General features: G+C 39.1%; 1 protein-coding gene across 6 annotated transcripts in view; it reads right to left on the reverse strand.

Moving 5' to 3' along the window:
- The window catches only part of fto (FTO alpha-ketoglutarate dependent dioxygenase), a 422,038-nt gene that overhangs the window by 276,355 nt on the left and 122,883 nt on the right, over positions 1-22,800 (reverse strand). For all 6 annotated transcript variants that reach the window (XM_059651657.1, XM_059651658.1, XM_048546996.2 and 3 more), the window contains 2 exons: positions 19,071-19,150; positions 10,235-10,378 (listed from right to left, as the gene is read on the reverse strand). In XM_059651657.1, the coding sequence (XP_059507640.1) occupies positions 10,235-10,378; positions 19,071-19,150 (224 nt within the window). The remainder of the gene's footprint in view (positions 1-10,234; positions 10,379-19,070; positions 19,151-22,800) is intronic.

Here is a 22,800-nt window from a genome sequence, read left to right on the forward strand (position 1 = left end):
CTGTTAACTTTTAAAATATAGTAACATTTCACAAATGGAGCAAAGGAATCAAAATTGATAGAAGTCTAAGCATAAGAAACAAGCCAAAATTAACTCACTGGAAACAAAAAAGGGGAATGCTGGATGCCGAAACAATTTGTCAAACAAAATAAATGGCTGTAACAAAACTGTCTTAATTTAACATTAGAAATATTGTTTCAAAGGCATTTGTAAAATATTTCTTCACACCTTGGAATAAACTGAGTGTATTTAAGGACCTCAAAGCTTTGTTCTGAGCAGGGAAATTTGAACTATTCATGGGAGGAGGGGAGTCTTCCTGAGCAACTTCCATTCTTTGAAACCGTAACTCTATTTCCAGTTTTCTGAACTGGAAAACCACCTTCTTTTCTTTCCCTAAATTCTAGCATATTTAGCTTGCTCCAACTCTAGTTGGGTTCCAAAATGTTTAGCAGTTTCTGGTTCAAATTCCTCATCTACCTGCACTAATAGTGGATAGAGTACCAAGTACTAGGCCTGCACTTTAAGTGTTTCACTCTTTCTTCCCTTGCCAGAACTTGTACTTCTCTAGCTACAGCCTTTAACAGGTCTGTGCTCACAATGGCTAATGTTTCAGCAGACAAACAATTCTATTCTATAAACACCTTTGAATCAAATGTGGTTCTTGCCAATGTTAGATTAAGAATGTTTTGTTGTGGTTATTTACTTTGTTTTACAACACATTTCAGTTATCCAATGTTACCTTTTTGGTTTCCAATCAATTTATTTTGGCTTGGTTCTTATACTTTTGTGTTTGTCAAATTTTGAACCTTTGTTCCAAATTCCGTGGCTTATTTTGTTTGATCCATTTCTAGGTGTTCATTCAGTTGATGTTGTGTGGAACAGCACTAACTCCTTAAATGGCTGTTGATTCAAATTTATATGTAACCAAATGCCCTTTGGGCGGGTGGGGCGATGTACTGGGGGGAGAGAGAGACAGAGGGAAGTAAAGAGAGAGAGACAGACCACATAAGACGTTGGGGCAGAAACAGGTCATTCAGTCCACTGCATCAAGTCATTAACACATTTTCTTGTAAATGGGTGTAACCTGCAATTCTATCGTCTAAGAGTTTTTCTTAGAGTTTATTGTTTCTGTAGTAGATTATAACACAAAAAGAACATTCCAGACCTAGCAAAAGGCACCTGGATGAGGGCTACAGAAGGTTATGTTATCATACAATCCCTACAGAGTGGAAGCAGGCTATTCGGCCCTCACAGCATCCCACCCAGACCCATCCCCCTAAAACTCACCTAGCCTACACATCCCTGCACACTATGGGCAATTTAGCATGGCCAATCCACCTAACCTGGGAGGAAGTTGGAGCACCCCGAGGAAACCTACACAGACACGGGGAGAACATGCAAATTTCACACTGACAGTCGCCAGACAGCGGAATCAAACCCAGGTCCCTGGCGCTGTGAGGCAGCAGTGTTAACCACTGAGCCACCGTGCCGCCCAAGCACATTAGCTGGGTTTCTGGATTAATACTTCAGTGATAACACCACTAGGCCATCGCCTACCCTGTCCAATTACATTGTTATATTAATCAGCTTTGTGGACTGCTTACTGTGTTTTTAAGACAGACACTACATTTACACAGATATGGACTAACAATTGGTCTCTACTCCATTTGTGACACTGACCTGTTAATTAATTACACCTCATCTGCAATTTCTTTTTCTGATCTGATTAAGTAAATTGGTTTTACAACGCTCAGAATTCAATATGTCCTCGTCAATACAATGGTGAAGAAAGCACACCAACACCTCTACTTCCTCAGAAGGCTAACAAAATTCAATATGGCCACAATAACTCATACTAATTTTTATAGATGCACCATAGAAAGCATCCTAGCCAGATATATTACAATGTGCTATGGCAACTGCTCTGTCCAAGACTCTAAGAAGTTACAGAGGGTTGTGAATGCAGCCCAATCCATCACACAAACTTCCTTCTATTGACTCTGTCTATACTTCTCACTTGGGAAAGCAACCAACAGAATCAAAGGCCCCTCCCACCCCAGTTATGCTCTCTTCCACCCTCTTCCATCAAGCAGAACTTTGAAAAGTCTGAAAACATTTACCAACAGATTCAAAAACAACTTCTTCCACACTGTCATTAGATTTGTGAATGGGGCTCTCATATATTATGTTCTGAGGAAGGGTCACTCAACCTGAAATGTTAACTGGCTTTCTCTCCACAGATGCTGCCAGACCTGCTGAGCTTTTTCACCAATTTCTGTTTTTGATTCTCATATATTAAAACTGATCTTTCACTGCACTTTCTGTGGCTGTAACACTATATTTTGCATTCTGTTCTATTACCTCAATATACTTATGTATGGTATGATGTGCCTTATTATCATGCAAAACAATACTTTTTAATGTATCTCAGTACATATGACAACAACAAAATAAAATCCTGTGATCTGCCATTGGTTACATATACGGAGGAATATATTTAAAACATCAAATAGTTATCCTGCCACATGTTCTGCCATTTGTGATACATTAAAAGCCAGAGCATTAGTGTGTTGTTCTGTTCCTGGCTTCCAGTTTTTGAGGACAGTGCAGATGGATACCTAATTGTTCTTTAATTCAGAACTCCTGTATAACTAATTGAAGAGTATGGCCTACTGCTTAAACTCTCTGCCCCAATCTGGCTTCTCTGGTTGTGACTGAGGAACCAAAAGAAAGTTCACAGTCCCAAGGCTAGAAAATCAAAAAGACTTTGCATCGAGCTTTATAGGAAACAGGTGGTTTCAATTTAATAGAAAATGAAAATGTTGGGCATTGTGCAACAGTAATTGCACCGCTCAGTCTTTAATTATTTTCCTCTGCAGTGTAAATATTGTGTAGATAGGATCATCAGGTGGAAAATCCATCAGCAGTGCCTTCATCACATCCTCCCAATTCAAGGGGATAACCGTCAAATGAGCACAGGTGTCATTCTTGAAAAGAGCTCCACACTCATTTAAAACTCTTTAAAATTAGCCACAATATGGACCAGACACAGTGATTAGATAGCTGAAAACATCTCCCCAACCTTGTCCTGTTCTCTTAGTTACCAAAAAACCTGTGCTACAAGGGAGGGCAAAACAAGGACTTCAAAGACACTCAAACTCTCAGTGAAGTTCAACCACACTGACACTACTGATGGGAGGAGTTAGCAACAAATCAGCCAAAATGATCATAAATTGACCAATACACTGCAGCTTAAAGTCTAAACACCATATTGAACAGGCAGAAGAGTGGCAGCAAAAATATGCAAATCCTGTGCTCTGGCTCCTACTACTTCAAAGGATATCTGCCCATATGTCTAATGATCCGGGGACTGGGAATTGATCTATTCAATCACATGAAGACCCATGACAGAAACCCACAATCCTGAAAAGATGTTACACTTAAATCAGGAAACAGCCAACAAGCTGACAATTCTACCATTAGAATTCAGGAATTAGAATAAATTCCAAGATATTAAAAAATATATATGGTGGCAAGCCTTGCATCTCACAACATGATGGTTTATGGTGAGGCGGTCAGTTGTGTGCAAAGTACCACCAGACAGAATTTAGGAGCCCCACGATTGCATGTCTGTCTTTTTGTACTTGCTGCAGAGAAGCATTGAAAAGGTGCATAATTTGTTGATCACTGTTTCACTGGGGCCTCTTCTCAACCAGCTGAACATTTCGTTTTCTGATCACCTTGCCTAATGCCATACCCAACAGACAGTATTCCAGCAATCATGACTGACAGTGGCTGTCTTCTAGCTGTCAATGTCAAATTCTGCCACATCTTAATTGCATTTGTCTTATAGTGGAAGTATAGACCTAGTGGGTCATGAAGACCATGCAGAACGTTTTAGGGTCTATGGGTGCCAGTGGAAACCTCACCTGAGTGATGAATATATGCTAAGCAAATTAGCAGGCTCCAGAATCTTTATGTCATTGACCTTTGTTGCCCATACATGACAAGAATCATCTGACACAATAAAGATGGAAACATTCTACCTTTTCACCCAATTACTACATGGAATCCAGCTTTCACCACTATTGAGAATGCTCTGAAGATATAAGCTTGCAAGCGTCACAGATCGGAGTTTTCAGTCAACTTGCTGTAGTTCCAACCTCCCTTTCAGCTTGGAGTGCTTCAGCAATGTGTGTGTTGATTTCACTTTCATGTATCAAGTTCCTAGTGATCACAGAGTCTAAATATGTGAATTTACTGATAATCTTCAATGTCATGTTGTCAACTGATAGACAGCAGTAGGGCACTTTGGTACCATCTTGGTCCATGTAATTTATTTTCCTGATGGTAATTCACAAACCAAATTCTTAATAGGCATGATAGGATTTATCCATTTGCTACTAAAGGTATTCCTTAATAAGGAATGTCATGAGGCATTGTCAATGTAGAAAAACTTCTGATAAAGATTTGCTGCGCCTTTGTTTTGGATCTCAGGGAAAGAAGATTGAATAGTTTTCTATCAGTTCTGGTATCTCAGCAGAAACTGTAGACAATCTGAAGGCTTATTCAAATGGTTGAAGTTGGTAACTTCAGAGTAAAGGAGCTTGACTCTACATATACTGGTAGGCCAGTTTAGTGGCAGTAACTAAGCATTTAAATTTCTGTCTGTCATCATAATGCATTTTGAAATTAACTATTGTTTACAGAAATGCACCGATAATCCTTGAAAGGCTAATGGCTGAAACACAGAGATCGATGAACTCTGTTTTAATGTAACTGATCATTTTTGGTATCAGTTTGCAGTTGTCAAAGAGTTGTTCACTTGCTCCATGATTATGTCATATGTTAGATTACAAATGCCTGCCTGCAAGCAGGCATGGTTACTACTGAACATGTATATAGATACACAGTAAACATTATTCACCCAATTAGAGTTCTCAGCATGAAGTGTAAATACCAACACAATTTTGTAAACACCCCCAACAACACTCTCAACAGAAGTAATCACTGAATAAAGACAGAAGCTCAGGTTTTTCAACTGGACTAGGTATCGAAGGTCAACTACAATAGTGCTTGTCAGTTAATGTGCATGACATGCTGAGTAAATTACTTACAAATGCTAGTGAATGAAGGCCACCTGCTCAGGTAATCCATATTTAATTTACTTTATACTGGCAAACTATCAACAGCATTGGCATTCTATTCTGACATGCTGAATCATACATTACCCTTGCTATGACTCTTTGCACACCAATATTCTTAACAGAAACCCCAGAGTCAAACTACACTAACCCCTTTCAATTTAAGCAGCTGAGCTTTTCCTATATTGCACAGCTCACAGACTAAACTCAATCAATTTTCAGAGGACCACAAGGTGGTATCTGATGACTAACAAATCAATACCTAGCATGCTCTTAGCTATACCCTAGAGCAGTAAGTTGGCTAGGACCAGAAAGCACGGTCCAGCTGGCTCAGAGGTCCTTCAATCAATTAAGCCTGCCAGATCATATATTTTAGTGCGACATATCACTGACCACATAATCACCTGCTAACTGCAAGGAAAACTTTATACATTCTGTAATATTGTGTTAGTATGCCTTGCTGTAACTGGCTCAAGGCTAGCCAGGTAATTGATTCAGCTTGCTGCTTTTCAATGCTCACTCCCATAGACAAAGAGTTTTCTGTGAAAAGCCCATCAGCAGGACACACTGAAAAGCCAGGAAAAAAATATCTAAGACAATGCCTAGTTAGCCACCAAAAATCAATAAATCAAGCATCAAAAATGTGAATCTCATGGGTAACTGGCAGCAAACAGTCCAATCTGTCATTCCCAACAATGCATAAATAACTGGTGACCTTTCAGTGCAAGTCTGCACTCTGTCATATTTCTAACCACTGTCGAAGGGCCAACATCAATTCAAGTTAAAGAGAGCCAATATATATAAAGCTCATGATTTGAACAGCCGTGAATGAGGCAGTTTGGATTTAAACACTTCAGACAGCAATATTATTTGGTTCACAGGTGTTCAAAAATAGTCATTTTATCATAGTTGTGGCTAGGACACAGTGAACAAATGATCCTCAGAGGAGATGTCAGTCACCAGGGTAGTTCATTGTTATCATGTTGTGACTTATCTATGGCAATTATTAACTTTGTCACAGGACTTCTGCTATTTGATTTCAAGCAACAATGACAGTAGCTCTTGCTCTCTTCACATAATAATCTTTCTGTTCCTCCACAGTTTTCCAGATCTTCAGACAATGCAGTTCACTGACAGTATGCAGTGTTGCAACAAATCCAGCAAATATGAACAAATCTTTGAATCAGCCATGGTATTATGTAGAGATTGCCCTTGACTCCATCAGAGAAGGCTTAATGTCACGACGGACACTGTACTCAAAGTGACTTTGACACACAGAATAGCCAAACGTCATCACAAATCAGTGGTGTAACATGAGAATTACATCATAATATCCATGTTCCCAGCAATAATTATTATACTACACTTTCATTAGGTTTTACACTAACATCAGAAATCTCAATAGTAATAGAAAAGCTTTTATAGCAAAGAGATTAAAAGAGAGTCGACAGTAAAATATATCTGCCATTTATTGAAAAATTTTCACAGGCAGAAGGCTTCAGCTCAATTATCTTGGTAGGCAGAATTTAAAAGGTACTAATCCTAATTTTAACCCTGCATACCAGGTGCATGTAGAGATGTTGAAATTGAGTGTGGGAACTTAAATGTACCGCTACTGAACTGTTTAAATTGGCTACTGTTTTTACTTCCAATTATATTCTGCAAATTAGGAGTTATCCTACACAAGTGGGGGGCACAATTACAATGTAAAAATCATGCTCTATGTCTACATATGGAATCACATGCAGTTTTAATTGAAGATAATAAAGTGTGAAGCTGGATGAACACAGCAGGCCCAGCAGCATCTCAGGAGCACAAAAGCTGATGTTTCGGGCCTAGACCCTTCATCAGTCAGGGGGATGGGGTGAGGGTTCTGGAATAAATAGGCAGAGAGGGGGAGGCAGACCGAAGATGGAGAGAAAAAAGATAGGTGGGGAGGTAGGGAGGGGATAGGTCATTCCAGGGAAGACGGACAGGTCAAGCAGGTGGGATGAGGTTAGTAGGTAGGAAATGGAGGTGCAGCTTGGGGTGGGAGGAAGGGATGGGTGAGAGGAAGAACAGATTAGGGAGGCAGAGACAGGCTGGGCTGGTTTTGGGATGCAGTGGGGGGAGGGGAAGAGCTGGGCTGGTTGTGTGGTGCAGTGGGGGGAGGGGACGAACTGGGCTGGTTTTGGGATGCAGTGGGGGAAGGGGAGATTTTGAAGCTGGTGAAGTGCACATTGATACCATTGGGCTGCAGGGTTCCCAAGCGGAATATGAGTTGCTGTTCCTGCAACCTTCGGGTGGCATCATTGTGGCACTGCAGGAGGCCCATGATGGACATGTCGTCTGAGGAATGGGAGGGAGAGTTGAAATGGTTCGCGACTGGGAGGTGCAGTTGTTTATTGCGAACCGAGCGGAGGTGTTCTGCAAAGCGGTCCCCAAGCCTCCGCTTGGTTTTCCCAGTGTAGAGGAAGCCACACCGGGTACAATGGATACAGTATACCACATTGGCAGATGCACATCTGCCAATGTGGTATGCTGTATCCATTGTACCCGGTGTGGCTTCCTCTACATTGGGGAAACCAAGCGGAGGCTTGGGGACCGCTTTGCAGAACACCTCCGCTCGGTTCGCAATAAACAACTGCACCTCCCAGTCGCCAACCATTTCAACTCCCCCTCCCATTCTTTAGACGACATGTCCATCGTGGGCCTCCTGCAGTGCCACAATGATGCCACCCGAAGGTTGCAGAACAGCAACTCATATTCCGCCTGGAAACCCTGCAGCCCAATGGAATCAATGTGGACTTCACAAGCTTCAAAATCTCCCCTTCACCTACTGCATCCCAAAACCAGCCCAGTTCTTCCCCTCTCCTACTGCATCACAAATCCAGCCCAGCTCGTCCCCTCCACCCACTGCATCCCAAAACCAGCCCAGCCTGTCCCCGCCTCCCTAACCTGTTCTTCCTCTCACCCATCCCTTCCTCTCACCTCAAGCCACACCTCCAATTCCTACCTATTAACCTCATCTCGCCTCCTTGACCTGTCCGTCTTCCCTGGACTGACCTATCCCCTCCCTACCTTCCCACCTATACTCTCCTCTCTACCTATCTTGTTTTCTCTCCATCTTCGGTCCGCCTCCCCCTCTCTCCCTATTTATTCCAGTTCCCTCTCCCTATCCCCCTCTCTGATGAAGGGTCTAGGCCCAAAACGTCAGCTTTTGTGCTCCTGAGATGCTGCTCGGCCTGCTGTGTTCATCCAGCTTCACACTTTATTATCTTGGATTCTCCAGCATCTGCAGTTCCCATTATCACTGATACAGTTTTAATTGAAGCTTGACGAAACCCCACTCAATCCTTTAGTCACAGGTCACCTAATGACAAGCTGTTTGGAGCCAGATGAAGCTCAAGTTAAGTTTTGCTTTTATTCTTTTGGATGTTCAGAAAATACAACATGCCAAGGATCATCCTCTCAAGTTTCCCAAAGTGTCTGACACTGGGAATTCCATTTCCACCTGGCCACCTCCAGCAATAAATTATTTAAATTAGATCGGAAGCTAATATCTCCAATGCCTGCAGCTGTGGCATGAACAGACCATTTGCTACATGCAGTGGCCACAACATACTTTGCTTCCACCCCAAGTAAAATCAGGACTCTTGTTTCTAAATTAAACAACATATTTGTAACACATTTAACTTCTTCCACAGGACAACATTTTGACTAATATAATCCGTCATTATTTTGGAGGAACATATGGAGAGGAGTAGGCCCTTTAGTCCCTCAAACCTGTTCCACAATTCAATGAGTTCATCTCTGATCTGTGGTCTAACTCCGTACATCTGCCTTTGACCCATATCCCTTAATACATTCACTTAACAAAAAAAATGTTTAAAATTAGCAACTGATCCAGTTTCAACTGCAATTTTTGGAAAAAAGTTTCAAACCCCTACCAGCACTTCTATGCAGAAGTGTTTCCAAACATGTCTCCTCAACAATCTGGCCCTAATCTTTTGACAATGCTCCCTAGTTCTAAAATCGCCCACCATTGGCGAAAGTTTATCTTTACTCCATCTTTTCTTGTTAACATCTTGAAGACTTCAATCAGATCAACCCTTAACCTTCTAAATTCCAGAGAATAATGGCCTAATTTATGTAATCTCTCCTCATACCCTAACCCCTAAGTCCAGGTGTCATTCTTATCAAGCCTACTTTGTACTCCCTCCAAGGCCAACATATCCTTCCTAATGTCTAGTGCGCAAATCTGCTCACAATACCAAAATACATGGGTACAATACCAGAGCAGAGATCTATAGCTGAGGCTGTATAAGGCTCTGGTCAGACTGCATTTGGAGCAATTTTGGGCCCTCTATCTAAGGAAGGAAATGCTGGCATTGGAAGGGATCCAGAGGAGAATGATCCTGGGGATGAAAAACTTGTCATATGAGGAGCAGTTGAGAACTCTAGGTCTGTACTTGATGGAGTTCAGAAGGATGAGGGGTGATCTCATTGAAACTTACAAAATACTGAGAAGCCTAGATAGAATGGTCATGGAGAAGATGTTTCAATCCTAGTATGAGAGACTGGACCCAAGAGTGAAGGAACAACCCTTTAGAGCTGAGATGAAGAAGAATTTCTTTAGCCAGAGAGCAGTAAATCTGTGGAATTTGTTGCCACAGAAGGCTGAGGAAGCCAAATCATTGAGCGTGCTTAAGGTCAAGACAGACAGTTCTAAATTAGTTCGGTGATCAAAGGTTAATGGGGAGAAGGAAGGAGAATGGGGTTGAAAAACACATCAGCCACGGTCGAACGGCAGAACAGATTCCGTAGGCCCAATGGTCTAATGCTGTTCCTATATCTTATAGTCGATGGTCAAGTCCTCCAGATATCATTTTTTTACTAGGCAAGTACATCTGAACAGACAAACTTGTCCTACAATCTGAGAAAAATATTTTCTTTCTTGTGGGGTCATCTGGACTTAGAGATATAGCAACTTGACAAGCAACTGAGTATAGTTAACACATAAAATTCAATTAGTTTCTTTCTGGAAGAATCAGTAATTAACATGATTAATCATGGAAAGATGAAACCAATATGCAGTGAACTGCCTTTACCTCATTGTGAATTTCTTCTGTTTGTGTCACATTAACAAGCTCCAAAGAAACCAGGGAGGAAATGCCCGATAACGGATCCTTTTGCAGATTCTTCATAGCTATGTCACAGCGTCCAAAAATATAATCCAGTGTGCCAGTAGAACACTGTAAAATATATAGTTTAATTGTATATCATCTAAGTAGTCACATACAACCTAATTTCTGAGAATAAATAGAGTATTCATTTTTCATTTAGTCATTTTATTCAGACTTCAAAATGAACAATATGCATAACATATCAAAAAAAATCCTAAACCAGCAAATTAAAACATACAATCCATGAAACCTTTTCATGAATAACACTATACTGAAAACCAAAACTTCTGGAAATCACAGTAGGTCAAGCAGCATCTGTGGAGACAGAGCAAGCTAATGTTTTGAGTCTTCATCAGAAGTTAATCCACAAGAAAGAAAGTACTTTTTCAGGCTATATGACAAAATTGTCTTTTAGTCAGATGTATTTCCCTAGCATAAAACAATAATTGAAGGATTTGACCATAAACCATAGCATACAGGAACAAAATCAGGCCATGTGGCCCATTGAGTCTATTCTGCCATTCAATCATGACTGTCATGTTTCTCAACCCCATTCTCTTGTCTTCTCCCCATTACTCTTGATCCCCTCACTAATCAAGAGCCTGTCTTAAATGCACTCAATGACTTGGCCTCCTCAGCCTTTACCACCAACTCTGATGAAGAGTCATCTAAACTCAAAACGTTAGCTTACTCTCTCTCCGCGGATGCTGCCTCACCCGCTGTGATTTCCAGCATGTTTTGTTCTCAGTACAAATTCCACCATCTGCAGTAATTTGCTCTATCATCATATTGCCTCTGGCATTATTTTCATAGCTCAGGTATTGTGCTATGCACAAATTTGATCGATTTAATCATTCATACTGAAAAACTGCTTAATATTTCATGTTACAAACAGTTTGGTTCATCCACTGCTGTTTCCTGTTAAATATGTAACTGGTGTGTTATGAAATATCTTTCACAGTATGTCTGACATTAAATCATACATGAATGCAAATTTTCTTTAACTAAATTAAGGCCATCATCTTGAGCATCTGAAATAATTTCCTCTCTTGTTACTGTTTCTGTCCACCTTGCTGAAAATTCTCAGAAATTAAAACTATTCACATTCTTGGTATTCTGTATGGTGCAGGGTCCAAATTGAATAGATTCTATCCATCATGGAAAATACTTATTCAAATTCTCTTTTTTGAATATCATCCGTCTCTAATATCACCCAAACTTCATGTACTTTCCTGCCGCCATCTTCAAATTTGATACCTCCAATGTTTTTTGCACACCTTCACAATATGAACCCCCAATCCTATAAACTGTATTGTTTGCTGCAGTGAAATAAACACCTGTGTATTATAACACAATGAAATTTAAATTAACAAACTTTCCTACAAACTCATTCAGACCTTTAAATCATCTTATCTCAGCAAATTTACATTGCCTCATTTTCAGACTTGGGACTCTATACATCCCCTCTTCCCTTCATCCCAATAGTCAAGAGACAGCAACTCTTTGATCCTGGTTTCTGGAATGGTCTCCCTACATGGCTCCACTTCTCTTCCATTCATGCCTTTAAACCTTATTAAAACCAATTTATTTTAGCTAGGTATCCAGACAGCTCATCTCATTTTCCTGTCATGACTTAACGTTCATCTTTTTAAAAATATTTCCTTCAGTGAAGTTCCTTCTCAGAGCAGACTGTTTACCGCCCCAACCTGAGTTAAAGCCAGAAGTTGAAAAATTGGAGCCAATTTCCAGATATGCTTGCGTTCTTTCTGAATTAAACCCAAAACTTGCACTTCTGTGTTAAATTGCTCTCTATGGTGCAGAACTCTGAGTAAGTGGTCCTCACGATTCACGGAATCTGGAGGTGGAATTTCAGGCCTATCATGAACAGATGTGCAATGCCTTACCTGAAACAATGAAAGCTGCAAGATCCCTTTCCCTTAGCCACCAGGCTGTTGATATAACAACTTATCTATTTAACACATTGTCAACTGGAACCTGCATTACAGAATGAGACTCATTATATTTTGGTGTGAACTTTAACTGAAGGGACTTGAAACGTTCATATTTATGCCGAAGGTGTGGGACTTTTATACTTCCATAAAACCTTGAGCATTACTTGGCTTGCACTTTTACACTTAATTTGCAAAGGAAAGATGTCATGCTGTTTTTGTAGCCTATTTTGGTAATGTCTGAATGACCTGTCATGAACTCCAGAAATCATAATTTAGTGTCTATTTCTGTTGAATTTAAAAAAAATCTTGTCTGGCTATCAGAGTTTTTATATCAGAATCTGCACCATGGGTCTTGAAGAAACCCCTTTCACCAAAAGCAGCACAAGATACAACACAAAAGTCAACAATGTGATGCAAAACACATTCAATAGCAGCAACTATTTAAACAATATCTGAAATTGTTACACACTTTCAAATGATGTTGCAAAACATTAGTGAATATTTATGCAATTATAAGAGTCATCAACTTCCAAGATTATATGGCAGCCTTCTAAACATGTTTCATAGAATGTTACACTGCCATTTAACTCATTTCACTTGCATTAGCTTCCTTAAAACTTCAACTCTGGTTTCCCCATCACAAAGGTAAGAGATAAGATGCAAATGTTTCCAAGCCAATGATACAAGATGGGCAATGTTGCTATACCTCTGTCCATTGTCTATTCATTTTATTCTTTATGAAATTAAAGAACAGCTGAGAACACCTGACATAATTAAGGTTTTAACAAAATTCCAGATTGGATGCTAAAGACCTTTACACTGGAGCTAGCTAATTCTGAGTTGCAGTTCCAATACCACTATGTTAATAGCAACTACCTGAAAAAGGGGTACATTTTATCCACAAAATCAGGATACAAAAGATCTCATCAACACTGCATCAGCAATCTCCTTTATTTACTTATTCCAAAACAAATTGAATATAAAAGTAGGGAGATTATACTTAATAGACGAAATCAGTGAGAACACATCTGGAGTACACTGTACAATACTGAAGATGTAAATACATTAAAAGCAGTTCAGAGAAAGTTTACTAGACCAAAACCTGGTATGGTCAAGTTATCTTAATAGAAAGGGCTAGGTTTGTACCTGAAGTTCAGAAGAATAGGCAGAGATTTGATTGAAATATAAACATTCTGTGGGATTTTGACAAGGTAGAGTGGGGGAGATGCTTCCTCTTATGGAAGAGTCTCAAACAAGGAGTTACTGTTTAAAAATAAGGGGCTTTCCAATTAAAACAGAGAGTAAGCAAAGTGTTTTCTCTTTCAATCATTTGGAACTCTTCCAGAAAATATGGAGAAAGTATATTTTTTGAATATTTTTGAGGCAGATGTTGATAGATTCTTGGTAAGCAAGGGTGAGAAAGATTACTAATAGTAAATGAGAACATTGTTTTGAAGTTATCATCAGATCAGCAATTTTTTTTAGAAAATTACTGCAGCATGCTGAAGGGGCTGAATGGCCTATTAATGCTCCCAGTTCATATGTCCTCACAATCATCAGGAAAGTGATGAGATGTGTCATCACAGGACAATCAAGCAGCCTTTGTTCTCCAATGCACGGTTAGGTTTTTACAAAAATGATTCAATGAACTCATCCCAGCTTTGCTTTAGACATAGATGCAAGAGTTTACATGCACAGGAAAGATGACAGTAATTGTTCTCAATGGCAAAGTAGCAGTTATCTGAAAAAAAGCCAAGGAATCAAAAAAAAAGTACGGCCACTGGACTTAATATCAAACCATCTAAAGTTCATTGTGGTAACATATGCAAAAAAAATTGCACTTCTGCACCACACCAAGGTCAGATAGAATCTCGTTCACCTGCATCATCGAGAATGATAAGACCCGAAAATCTGTGGAATCACAACTGCCCTGTGTCACATGCTGTATTGGGTAGATACTTCTATTCCTTAATCATCATTGGGCCAATGTTTTAGAATTCCCTACCTCGAAAGCACTTTGGGATCACTATCACCAGAAAAACATGTATGGTTCAAGAATATAGCAGACCGTCACCTTCCCAGGGCAACTTGACACGTGCAGAACATCCAACCTTGCCAATGTTACTGACATTTCAAGATTTTGTTTACATTTATAGAGTTCATTCTCAAAGTGAGAATAATTTCAAGTCACATGCAAATATTTGCAATTATTTGAACTGACATCCTGCTTACCATGTGGGAAAATAACATGAGTTCATAAAGCAGCACACAATGGAACAGCAAATCCCAAATGACTTCCAGCAATTTAAAGTCAGCGGTCTGAACTGGGAAATGAGTGTCAGACTACAGCAGGGCCAATAAATAGAGGTCCTGCATAATCAAAACAAATGGAATTGACAGGATCAGTTTTTGCTTTCTGTTGTTATCATTAATGTTTTGATAACAGTCATGGAAAAAAATCACAATTTCAGATTTCTGTCCTTTCAATTATAGAAGGAAGTGTGCCAATTGAAATATGCAGGATCAGCTTTTGGGGCGAAAGAAACCCAAAGAGAGCGTTTAAGTGCTGACAAAGAGAAAAACATAAATAGCATATAGCACATAATTATGATTTTGCATGGACCTTACGCTATATGTTTAAAATGTCAAAAAATTACAATTTCACAGTCTGGTTTGAGGTCCTGCTGAAAATGAATGTGAGGCTGTTGAGCTTCCTTATGATGACTAGTTCTAATTGGTAGAAAAGCAAACAACATTCCAAATACACCAAATCTACACCATGTGAGATCCAAGCCATGACTCAAACATTTATTGAGGGGAAAATGTGGTAAGTATTTCAACTTTCAAAATATATGTTTCCGCATCACAGATGCTGCCAGACCTGCTGAGAATCTTCAGTTTCTGTTTTTGTTAGTTCAGTCTTCCAGCATGTGCAGTTCTTTGTTTAATTAGAAAATGTCATTGTTACAGTAACTTGTAATTCTCAAATTATATATTTAATTATCCAACGTTTCGATTCAACAGATGACTAGTTTCAGTTGTGTCCAAGTTCACAAAACTTTTTATTTTACTTCCATGCAGAAAATTAAGCACAAAATTTGGCGTCACTCCAGCAGCATAACAAGGGAATGCTATATTTCAGACACACTGCCTGCCCTCTCAAGTGGATTCAGAATATAATACAGCACAATTCAAAGAGGAACAGTGGACATCTCCCCAGAGTTCTGGCCAAAATAAATTCCTTAAAGAACATCACTTGAAAAAAAGTATAAATGTTAAGTAATATTAATCATTTACACTTCACTCCAGTATTTTACTTTTAATTCTTTAGCCACAGATTGTGTAAGTCTAAAATATATTCCAACAGATAAAAAGCTTAGTCACTCAACAACTTGTTCAATTATTTTTATTATTTAGCGATAGAGTGTCACTGGCTGGGCAAGCATTTATTTGCCCATTATTAATTGACCTTGAGAAGTTTGCAATGAGCAACTTCTTGAACTTCCACAATCCAAATGGTGCAGGTACATCCACAATCCTACTGGGAAGTGAGCTTCAGGATATTGATCCAATGACAGTATAGGAACAGTGGTCAGTCAGGACAGGATGTGGCTTCAATAGGATCTTGCAAATGGTGGGGATGCCATGCATCTGTTGTCTTTGCCTTTCTGGGTGACAGAGATTGTGGTTTAGAAGGTGCTACTGAAGGAATTTTAGTACTGCTGTGCACCTTGCAGATAGTACACACTGTTGCCATTGTGCATTGCTAGTGGAAGAAGTGAATATTTAAAATATAATATTTAATTACTGTGCCAAATCAGTGGATGGTATTGAGTCTTTTTCAATGTGATTGGAGTACTATTGCATCAGGCAAGTACAGACTATGTTGTCACACTTCTGGTTTGTGCCTTGTAGATCATGGACAGGCTTTGTGGAGTTAGAACATAAGTTGTTTGTTTCAGAATCTCCAGCCTCTGACTTGCACTTGTAGCCTCAGTATTTAAGATAATAAGATGTGAGGCTGGATGAACACAGCAGGCCAAGCGGCATCTTAGGAGCACAAAAGCTTTTGTGCTCCTGAGATGCTGCTTGGCCTGCTGTGTTCATCCAGCCTCACATTTTATTATCTTGGATTCTCCAGCATCTGCAGTTCCCACTATCTCTGATACTATTTCAGCCTCAGTATTTATGTGGCTGCTCCAGTTGAGCTTCTGGTCAATGGTAACCACATAACCACGATAAGTTTTAGAAGCAGTTATAAATACACTCAAAGAAGAATACTTGCAAGGCCTGTTGTAGCAATGAGCTGCACAAAGGGGAATCAGCAATGTAATGCTAATAGATGTTATGGCAAGATGGCTAAATTTTCTCTTAGTGGAGATCATCAATGCTTGACACTTACGTAACACACATGTTATTTGTCTACTTATCCATGCAAGGTTGAATGTTGCCGAAGTCTTGCTGCATTTGGACACTGCAGGCTTCAGTGTCTGAAAAATGGTATTAACCATTGCACATCGTCAGTAAACATTCCCCGTACTAATCAGTTGATGGGCAGGAGGTCTGTGAAGAAGCAGCTGAAGATAGTTGTCATAGTACATCAGTCTAGGAACCGCTGAAACAATGTCTTTTGGATTGATAGGATTGGCCTCAAATAACAACAACCACGATCTTCTCCTGTGTGAGGAATGGCTCTGAGCAGTGGAGAGTTCTCCCAGTGTGCCAGTGACTTCTGTTTTGCTGAGGCTCCTTGATGCCTCACTCAGACACATTCTGTCTTGATATCAAGTGCAGTCACTCTCACCCTTTTCCACAACCTATGCTCTCCTATTTTCACCACAGCTCGGAATAGTCAGCTCAAGGTGGACCAGGGGTTGAATGTTTATCGATTTAAAATATTTCTTCAAACCAGGTTAATCATTCTGTACAACTCAGCTAACAAATGGCGCTAGATATCTTAATTCAAGGCAGTGCTGCCCATGTTAGCAAGAATTTGATTGTGAATTTGAAAAAAAAATTCAGCTTCTTGAACTGTAAATAACCAAACTCCAAAGTTTAATAACCAAACCCTGGAGTGTTTGTTCTAAAATATTCTAAATTACATTTTTGAAGTATGAGTCTGTTGAAGTACTGTTATGAGGGTAAGTTTTGCTTTTGAAAAAAGAATTCCTAATTTTCCTCCTCCTTTCTGAGACCCTGGATAGGCGATGATCAGACAGATTAATTACACAATTTCACATTACACCACGTGAGATCAAATCAGATGATGAAATCCCTGAGGAGTGTGAATTATCTCATCTCCTGAGAGAAAACCGATTGCAAACAGATCTTTTAAAATGTGGAAACCTTCTCCATATGATTGGATCCAGGAGAGTGACTGAAATGTCACAATATTGACTCACCACAACAAGACCAGGCAAGGAACAGATAACCTTTCTGTTGTTTCATGATCTGTAAAATCCTGTAAGTCAAGCTTCATACTTAGTCAACTGTCCTTACACATGTATGCACCCAGACGTATCTATATGACTCTATGAATGATTTTGCATTACCCAGTCTTCCTTAGGTGGGGAAAAATAGATTTACTAAAGTTATCCTGTTCTTCCTAGGGAAACGTAGAGAATGGTTAAGCACAACCACCCAACGATTTAAAGCATAAACCTGCTACAGTCAAAACAATAAGTGGGACAATTTCCATTTCATCCCGCCTCACCTGCTTAAAGCAGAACTCCCCTAATATTAGTGTGGTATTATTCAGGAAGGTAATCAACCATGAATCCACTAAATAATGGTGCTCAGATTTGTTGTAACACAAATTCAACAAAAACTTGCATCAAGTAAAAGCTCACTTCTTTTTAAGATGCTTTATATCGATATCAGGCCTATTACTAGTCTTGGTCTCAAATTGAGTGAGCTGTTCGCCCCGGCCAGAAATGTACAGACAGGCAACCATTGAGTTCTGTATTCAGCCTGGCTAACAAAACGACTTAAGCCTCAGACTTATGATAATACGTGAGTGTCCCAAACACTGGGACCAAAAATCGCCATTGTCAAAATTCAACATTTTATTTGTTGCTGTCACAGAGCAGATGATGGTAACATAAATCGCCATATATTTAAAGGAAGTCTTAATTATACATGTTAAAAATGGATGAGTCATTGATGCATCTCTATTTTCCACCCTCACTTTGCGTAGTTTTAAAAATGTAGGATAGATTTGGGATTAAATGAAATTCATGTGAACCATCATTATGTAAATGATTAAACAAAAGCAAAATACTGGAGAAGCTGGAAATTTGAAATAAACAGAAAATACTGGAGAAACTCAGCAGGTCTGGCAGTGAGTGTAGAGAGAGAAACAGAGCTAATATTTCAAGTCTAGTATGACTTTGGCCTGAAGAAGTGTCATACTGGACTCAAAACATTAACTCTGTTTCTCTCTCCATCAACACTGACAAACTTGCTGAGTTTTTCCAACAATCTGTGATGTAAGTGATCTCCTGACTCAGATACCAGTAACCAGTCACTGTTCTAGAATAAGCCGGTAAACAGAGAGGGCTTACACACTACACTTGAGAGTTGTATTTGACAACCTATTCTATAAAGATGTAAACAAAGGAGTATTACAGTGCACAAGGAGTCAAAAGGCCTTATATAGAGATAAGGAGTAAGTAATCTCAGCGTATTAGTATTTCAGACACCAAATGTAAAATTTAATCTATATATGGCACTGCAACTTAACAATTAAAAAAAAACATTTTACTAAAAGAACAAAAGTAAACCAAGAATGTTGTACCATCCAATCCTACCTCTGCCACTCTGTGGGTCGAACTGAAGCGAGGCTGAAATCCAGATAGCACGCAATGTTGATGGGTCATATTAAAATCATCTAAGAACAGATTATAAGGCACAATCATATTCAGTCCATAGAAAAGTATTATAATGAAAGTTAATATTTGAAAATTGATAATAACGGGAAATAGATGGCCAACTAATCATGAAAGTCACACTTCCAGATTCATAAAAAAATATAAATTACACATCAAGACGTTTGGATCAGTGGTGGAGAAAATAAATCAAAAACTAGAAGCAGAAGAATTATTTGAGAGGCAGATGAAAACAAATACATAGAAAATGAAACAGATGCTTATGCATATTGTTGGGTGTGTGATATATATACCTTATTTTTGAGTTTGGATTTTTAGCCTTTGAATTAATAGGATGTGGCTTCTATTTTAATGATTAACTTGAAAATCATTTAAGAACAATCTGAGAAGAGAGTTTTGGTGCCTAATAAGAATATTTTTCCACAGGGAGAGTAAAATTTACAAGCAAATAAACAACTTGGTGCATAAAGTTTTCAAATAAAAGATTCTAGGCTTCGGGAAAACAGCCACAGTTTAGTGGAAGAAAATTTTTTTTATATTCGTTCCAGTTGGGCAGTTTCGCAGGGCTCTTCGCTGAAGCTGGATGTGTAAAGCAATTGCTCCTGAGAAGAGAAAAGTGTACTTTAGAATTGCTAAAATTAGGGTATCTTAGCGTAAGGAGTTTAGTTTTTTTAAATATTCCAAACCAGAAGTGTTTGGTTAAAACGATCAAAGCATTACATGAAACTGGAAAGTGTAAGCTCAATTTTATGATGAGCCAAGAAAGATGTCATCAGATTCAACTGGGAATTGATGCCATATCAAGGTCAAAGTTTATGTGGGGCTGAAAAGAGATTTCTCTCTTATCTTTGAGTACTGTAATGGGATGTTGTTGGCACTAATGGGACTGTATTATAACTGTGATGTTTGAAATCTTTAAATGTGTTAGATATAAACTGTTTATCTTGATTGCATAATAATATCCAGATTTATCGTTAAAATCAATTCTGCAGCAGTGTGTGCTTCTGTTTAAGTGAAAGACCACCTGTTTAAGACCAAAAAAGATCTATCCAATGAGATTTCAGTCTGGGATCTGACTTAACCAACAATAAAATTAGCTGGAATCATAACAATGTACACACAATGGTGTTGCATCAATTATCATCAAATTGCAGAAGTTACAGGTACATTTAATCAGATTGTTTCAATATATTATGACCTGCCCCTGGAGCACATGGGACTTGAAACCAGGCCTGCTGGTTCAGACATAGAGACTCTAACACTGCTCCACAAGAGCCTGAGAAATGGACGATAGCCATTCATGGCTTAATTTCTCAGGGTAATGTCTTAACCAATCAGAATTATCCAGCCCAGCTAGAAATCTAAACAAGAAGCTTTAACAGTCAGTGAATCAATAGGCAGTTAACAGACAACTATCACTAACCAGTGTCCACTAACAGGCTAATCACCAATTTCCTCTCATACAGTATAAATGTTGCCTTTCCCTTTTATTAGTAATTTAGCAAATTGTCCTAATGAATGTAAGATGAAAAACCTTGAAAGAAATGTGTACTTTTTAGCAATACTAAAACTTAAAATTTGTAACAGAGCAATTTTCTGTTGAGAAACACTTAATGCAATGACAAAATATAACAATATTCATGCACAGTATTTTTCTTCTTTTCTGTTTACACTTTCAGTTGTAAAATATTCAATGAAGAATGCAGAGGTAAATACCAAGAGCAACACCAGACACACCTAAAAATGAGATATCAACCTGGTGAAGCTACAACACGGAACTACATGCAAGAAAAGCAGCAGACGCAGCATACAAAATACATTTTCTGAAGAAGGGTCCAGACCTGAAATTTCAGCTTTCCTGCTCCTCTGATGCTGCCTGGCCTGCTGTGTTCATCCAGCTCCACACCTTGTTGTCTCAGACTCCAGCATCAGCAGTTCCTACTATCTCTGATACAAAATACAGGGCTTACTTATCCCACAATGGTAAGGATAAATGTTCTGAAATACTGCCTTTTTTTCGTGAATGGTAGTGGACAATTAAACAACTAGCCAAAGGAGCCAGTTCCACAAATATCCTCAAGCATAATAATGGGAAGCCAGTGAATCAATACAAAAGACAAGATTAAGATATTTGCAACCAGGCAGGCAGAAATGCTGAGTGGATGATCCAGCTTGGCCAACTGCTGAGGTTCTCAACATCATAGATACCAGTCCTTAGCCAATTTAATTCATATACAGCTCACTGATGCTCAGGTGGACTCCACCAGTTTCACTGAGCACCTGAATTCATTATCGTCTTGGTCTAAACAGGGTCAAAAGAGATGAACTCAAAAAACTGACTGTCCTTGACATCAAATCGGCATTGACCAAGTATAGCCACAAGGATCCCTATCATGGGTGGAAAATGGGCAATTAGGAACAAATTCTGTGGGTCACGAATCTACACCACGTGTGGAATGAGGTGATCTCAGTATGTTTGGTTTTCGACGATGATATCAAGCTATTATCACTACAGTGATCTTCAATCTGGTAGCCAAGTAGTTGATTACGTATTTTTGCCTGAGTTACAAGTTCTTCTTTTTGGAGTCTTGACTGATGTTTTTCTGCCATCCTCAAAAGAAGAAAGACAAAGAGATCTTTCTCGGCTTATTTGCATTTTGAAGGTTTGAGTACAAATGCCCCTTTCTCTCAGTTGTGACAAATCTCAACTTTATGCTAAATTGTTGCTAGGCAGCATTTTTAACTGAAAACCCTTGGTGCCAGTTGATACACAAGTATCAAATTCATATTCTCCAAAAATTACATGACCTTGTGTAACCAATAAGTGAATTTCACACAGTTCTAGGTTTCTTTCACATGATAAAATAAATTCATTCTCTGCAACACAGCAGTATTCAAATTTCCATTTTCCAATTTATATTTCCAGGCAAAAGTATATATAGTCCTTACATCCTGTATATTAAGATCAAGCGAGAGAAACTTGCTGATGGTTAGACAGTGCTGGGAATATTTGTGGCCTTGTAGATAATGAAACAGTTAGTACCAAAATACAGTAAGACCCAAATAACATATAGACTTGGGCTGATAAGTGGCAAGGAACATTTGCATCACACTGGTGACAGGCAATGATGAAAACAGAAGAGAGAATCAGGCTATTTCCACCTGATAGTCAACGGCATTACCATCTCTGAATTTTCCACCATCATCATACGTCACCATAAACAGACCTTGAATGGCCATATAAATACTCTGCCTATAAGAGCAATGAGTAACACATCTCCTGACTCCCCAAAGTTGGTCTATAATCTGTATAGCATAAGTCAGGAACACAATGGAACATTCTCCATTTCCTAGATGAGTATAGTACCGTCTTCAAGATGCTCAACTCAATTGAGGTCATAGCAGCCTGTTTGATCAGAAGCAATTTAAAGCATTCAATCCTTCCATGGTAGAGTCATACAAAGTAGAAAAAGACCTTTCAGTCCAACGTGTCCGTGTCAACCAGGTTTCCCAAACTAAGCTGGTCCCATTTGCCTGTATTTGGCCCCCATCCCGCTAAACCTTTCCTGTTCACGTACCAGTCCATATGTCTTTTACATGTTATAGCTGTATTCACATCTACCATTTCTCCTGGCAGTTCATTCCACAAATA

This window comes from Stegostoma tigrinum, chromosome 16 (assembly GCF_030684315.1).
Source record: "Stegostoma tigrinum isolate sSteTig4 chromosome 16, sSteTig4.hap1, whole genome shotgun sequence".
Taxonomy (NCBI): Eukaryota; Metazoa; Chordata; class Chondrichthyes; order Orectolobiformes; family Stegostomatidae; genus Stegostoma; species Stegostoma tigrinum.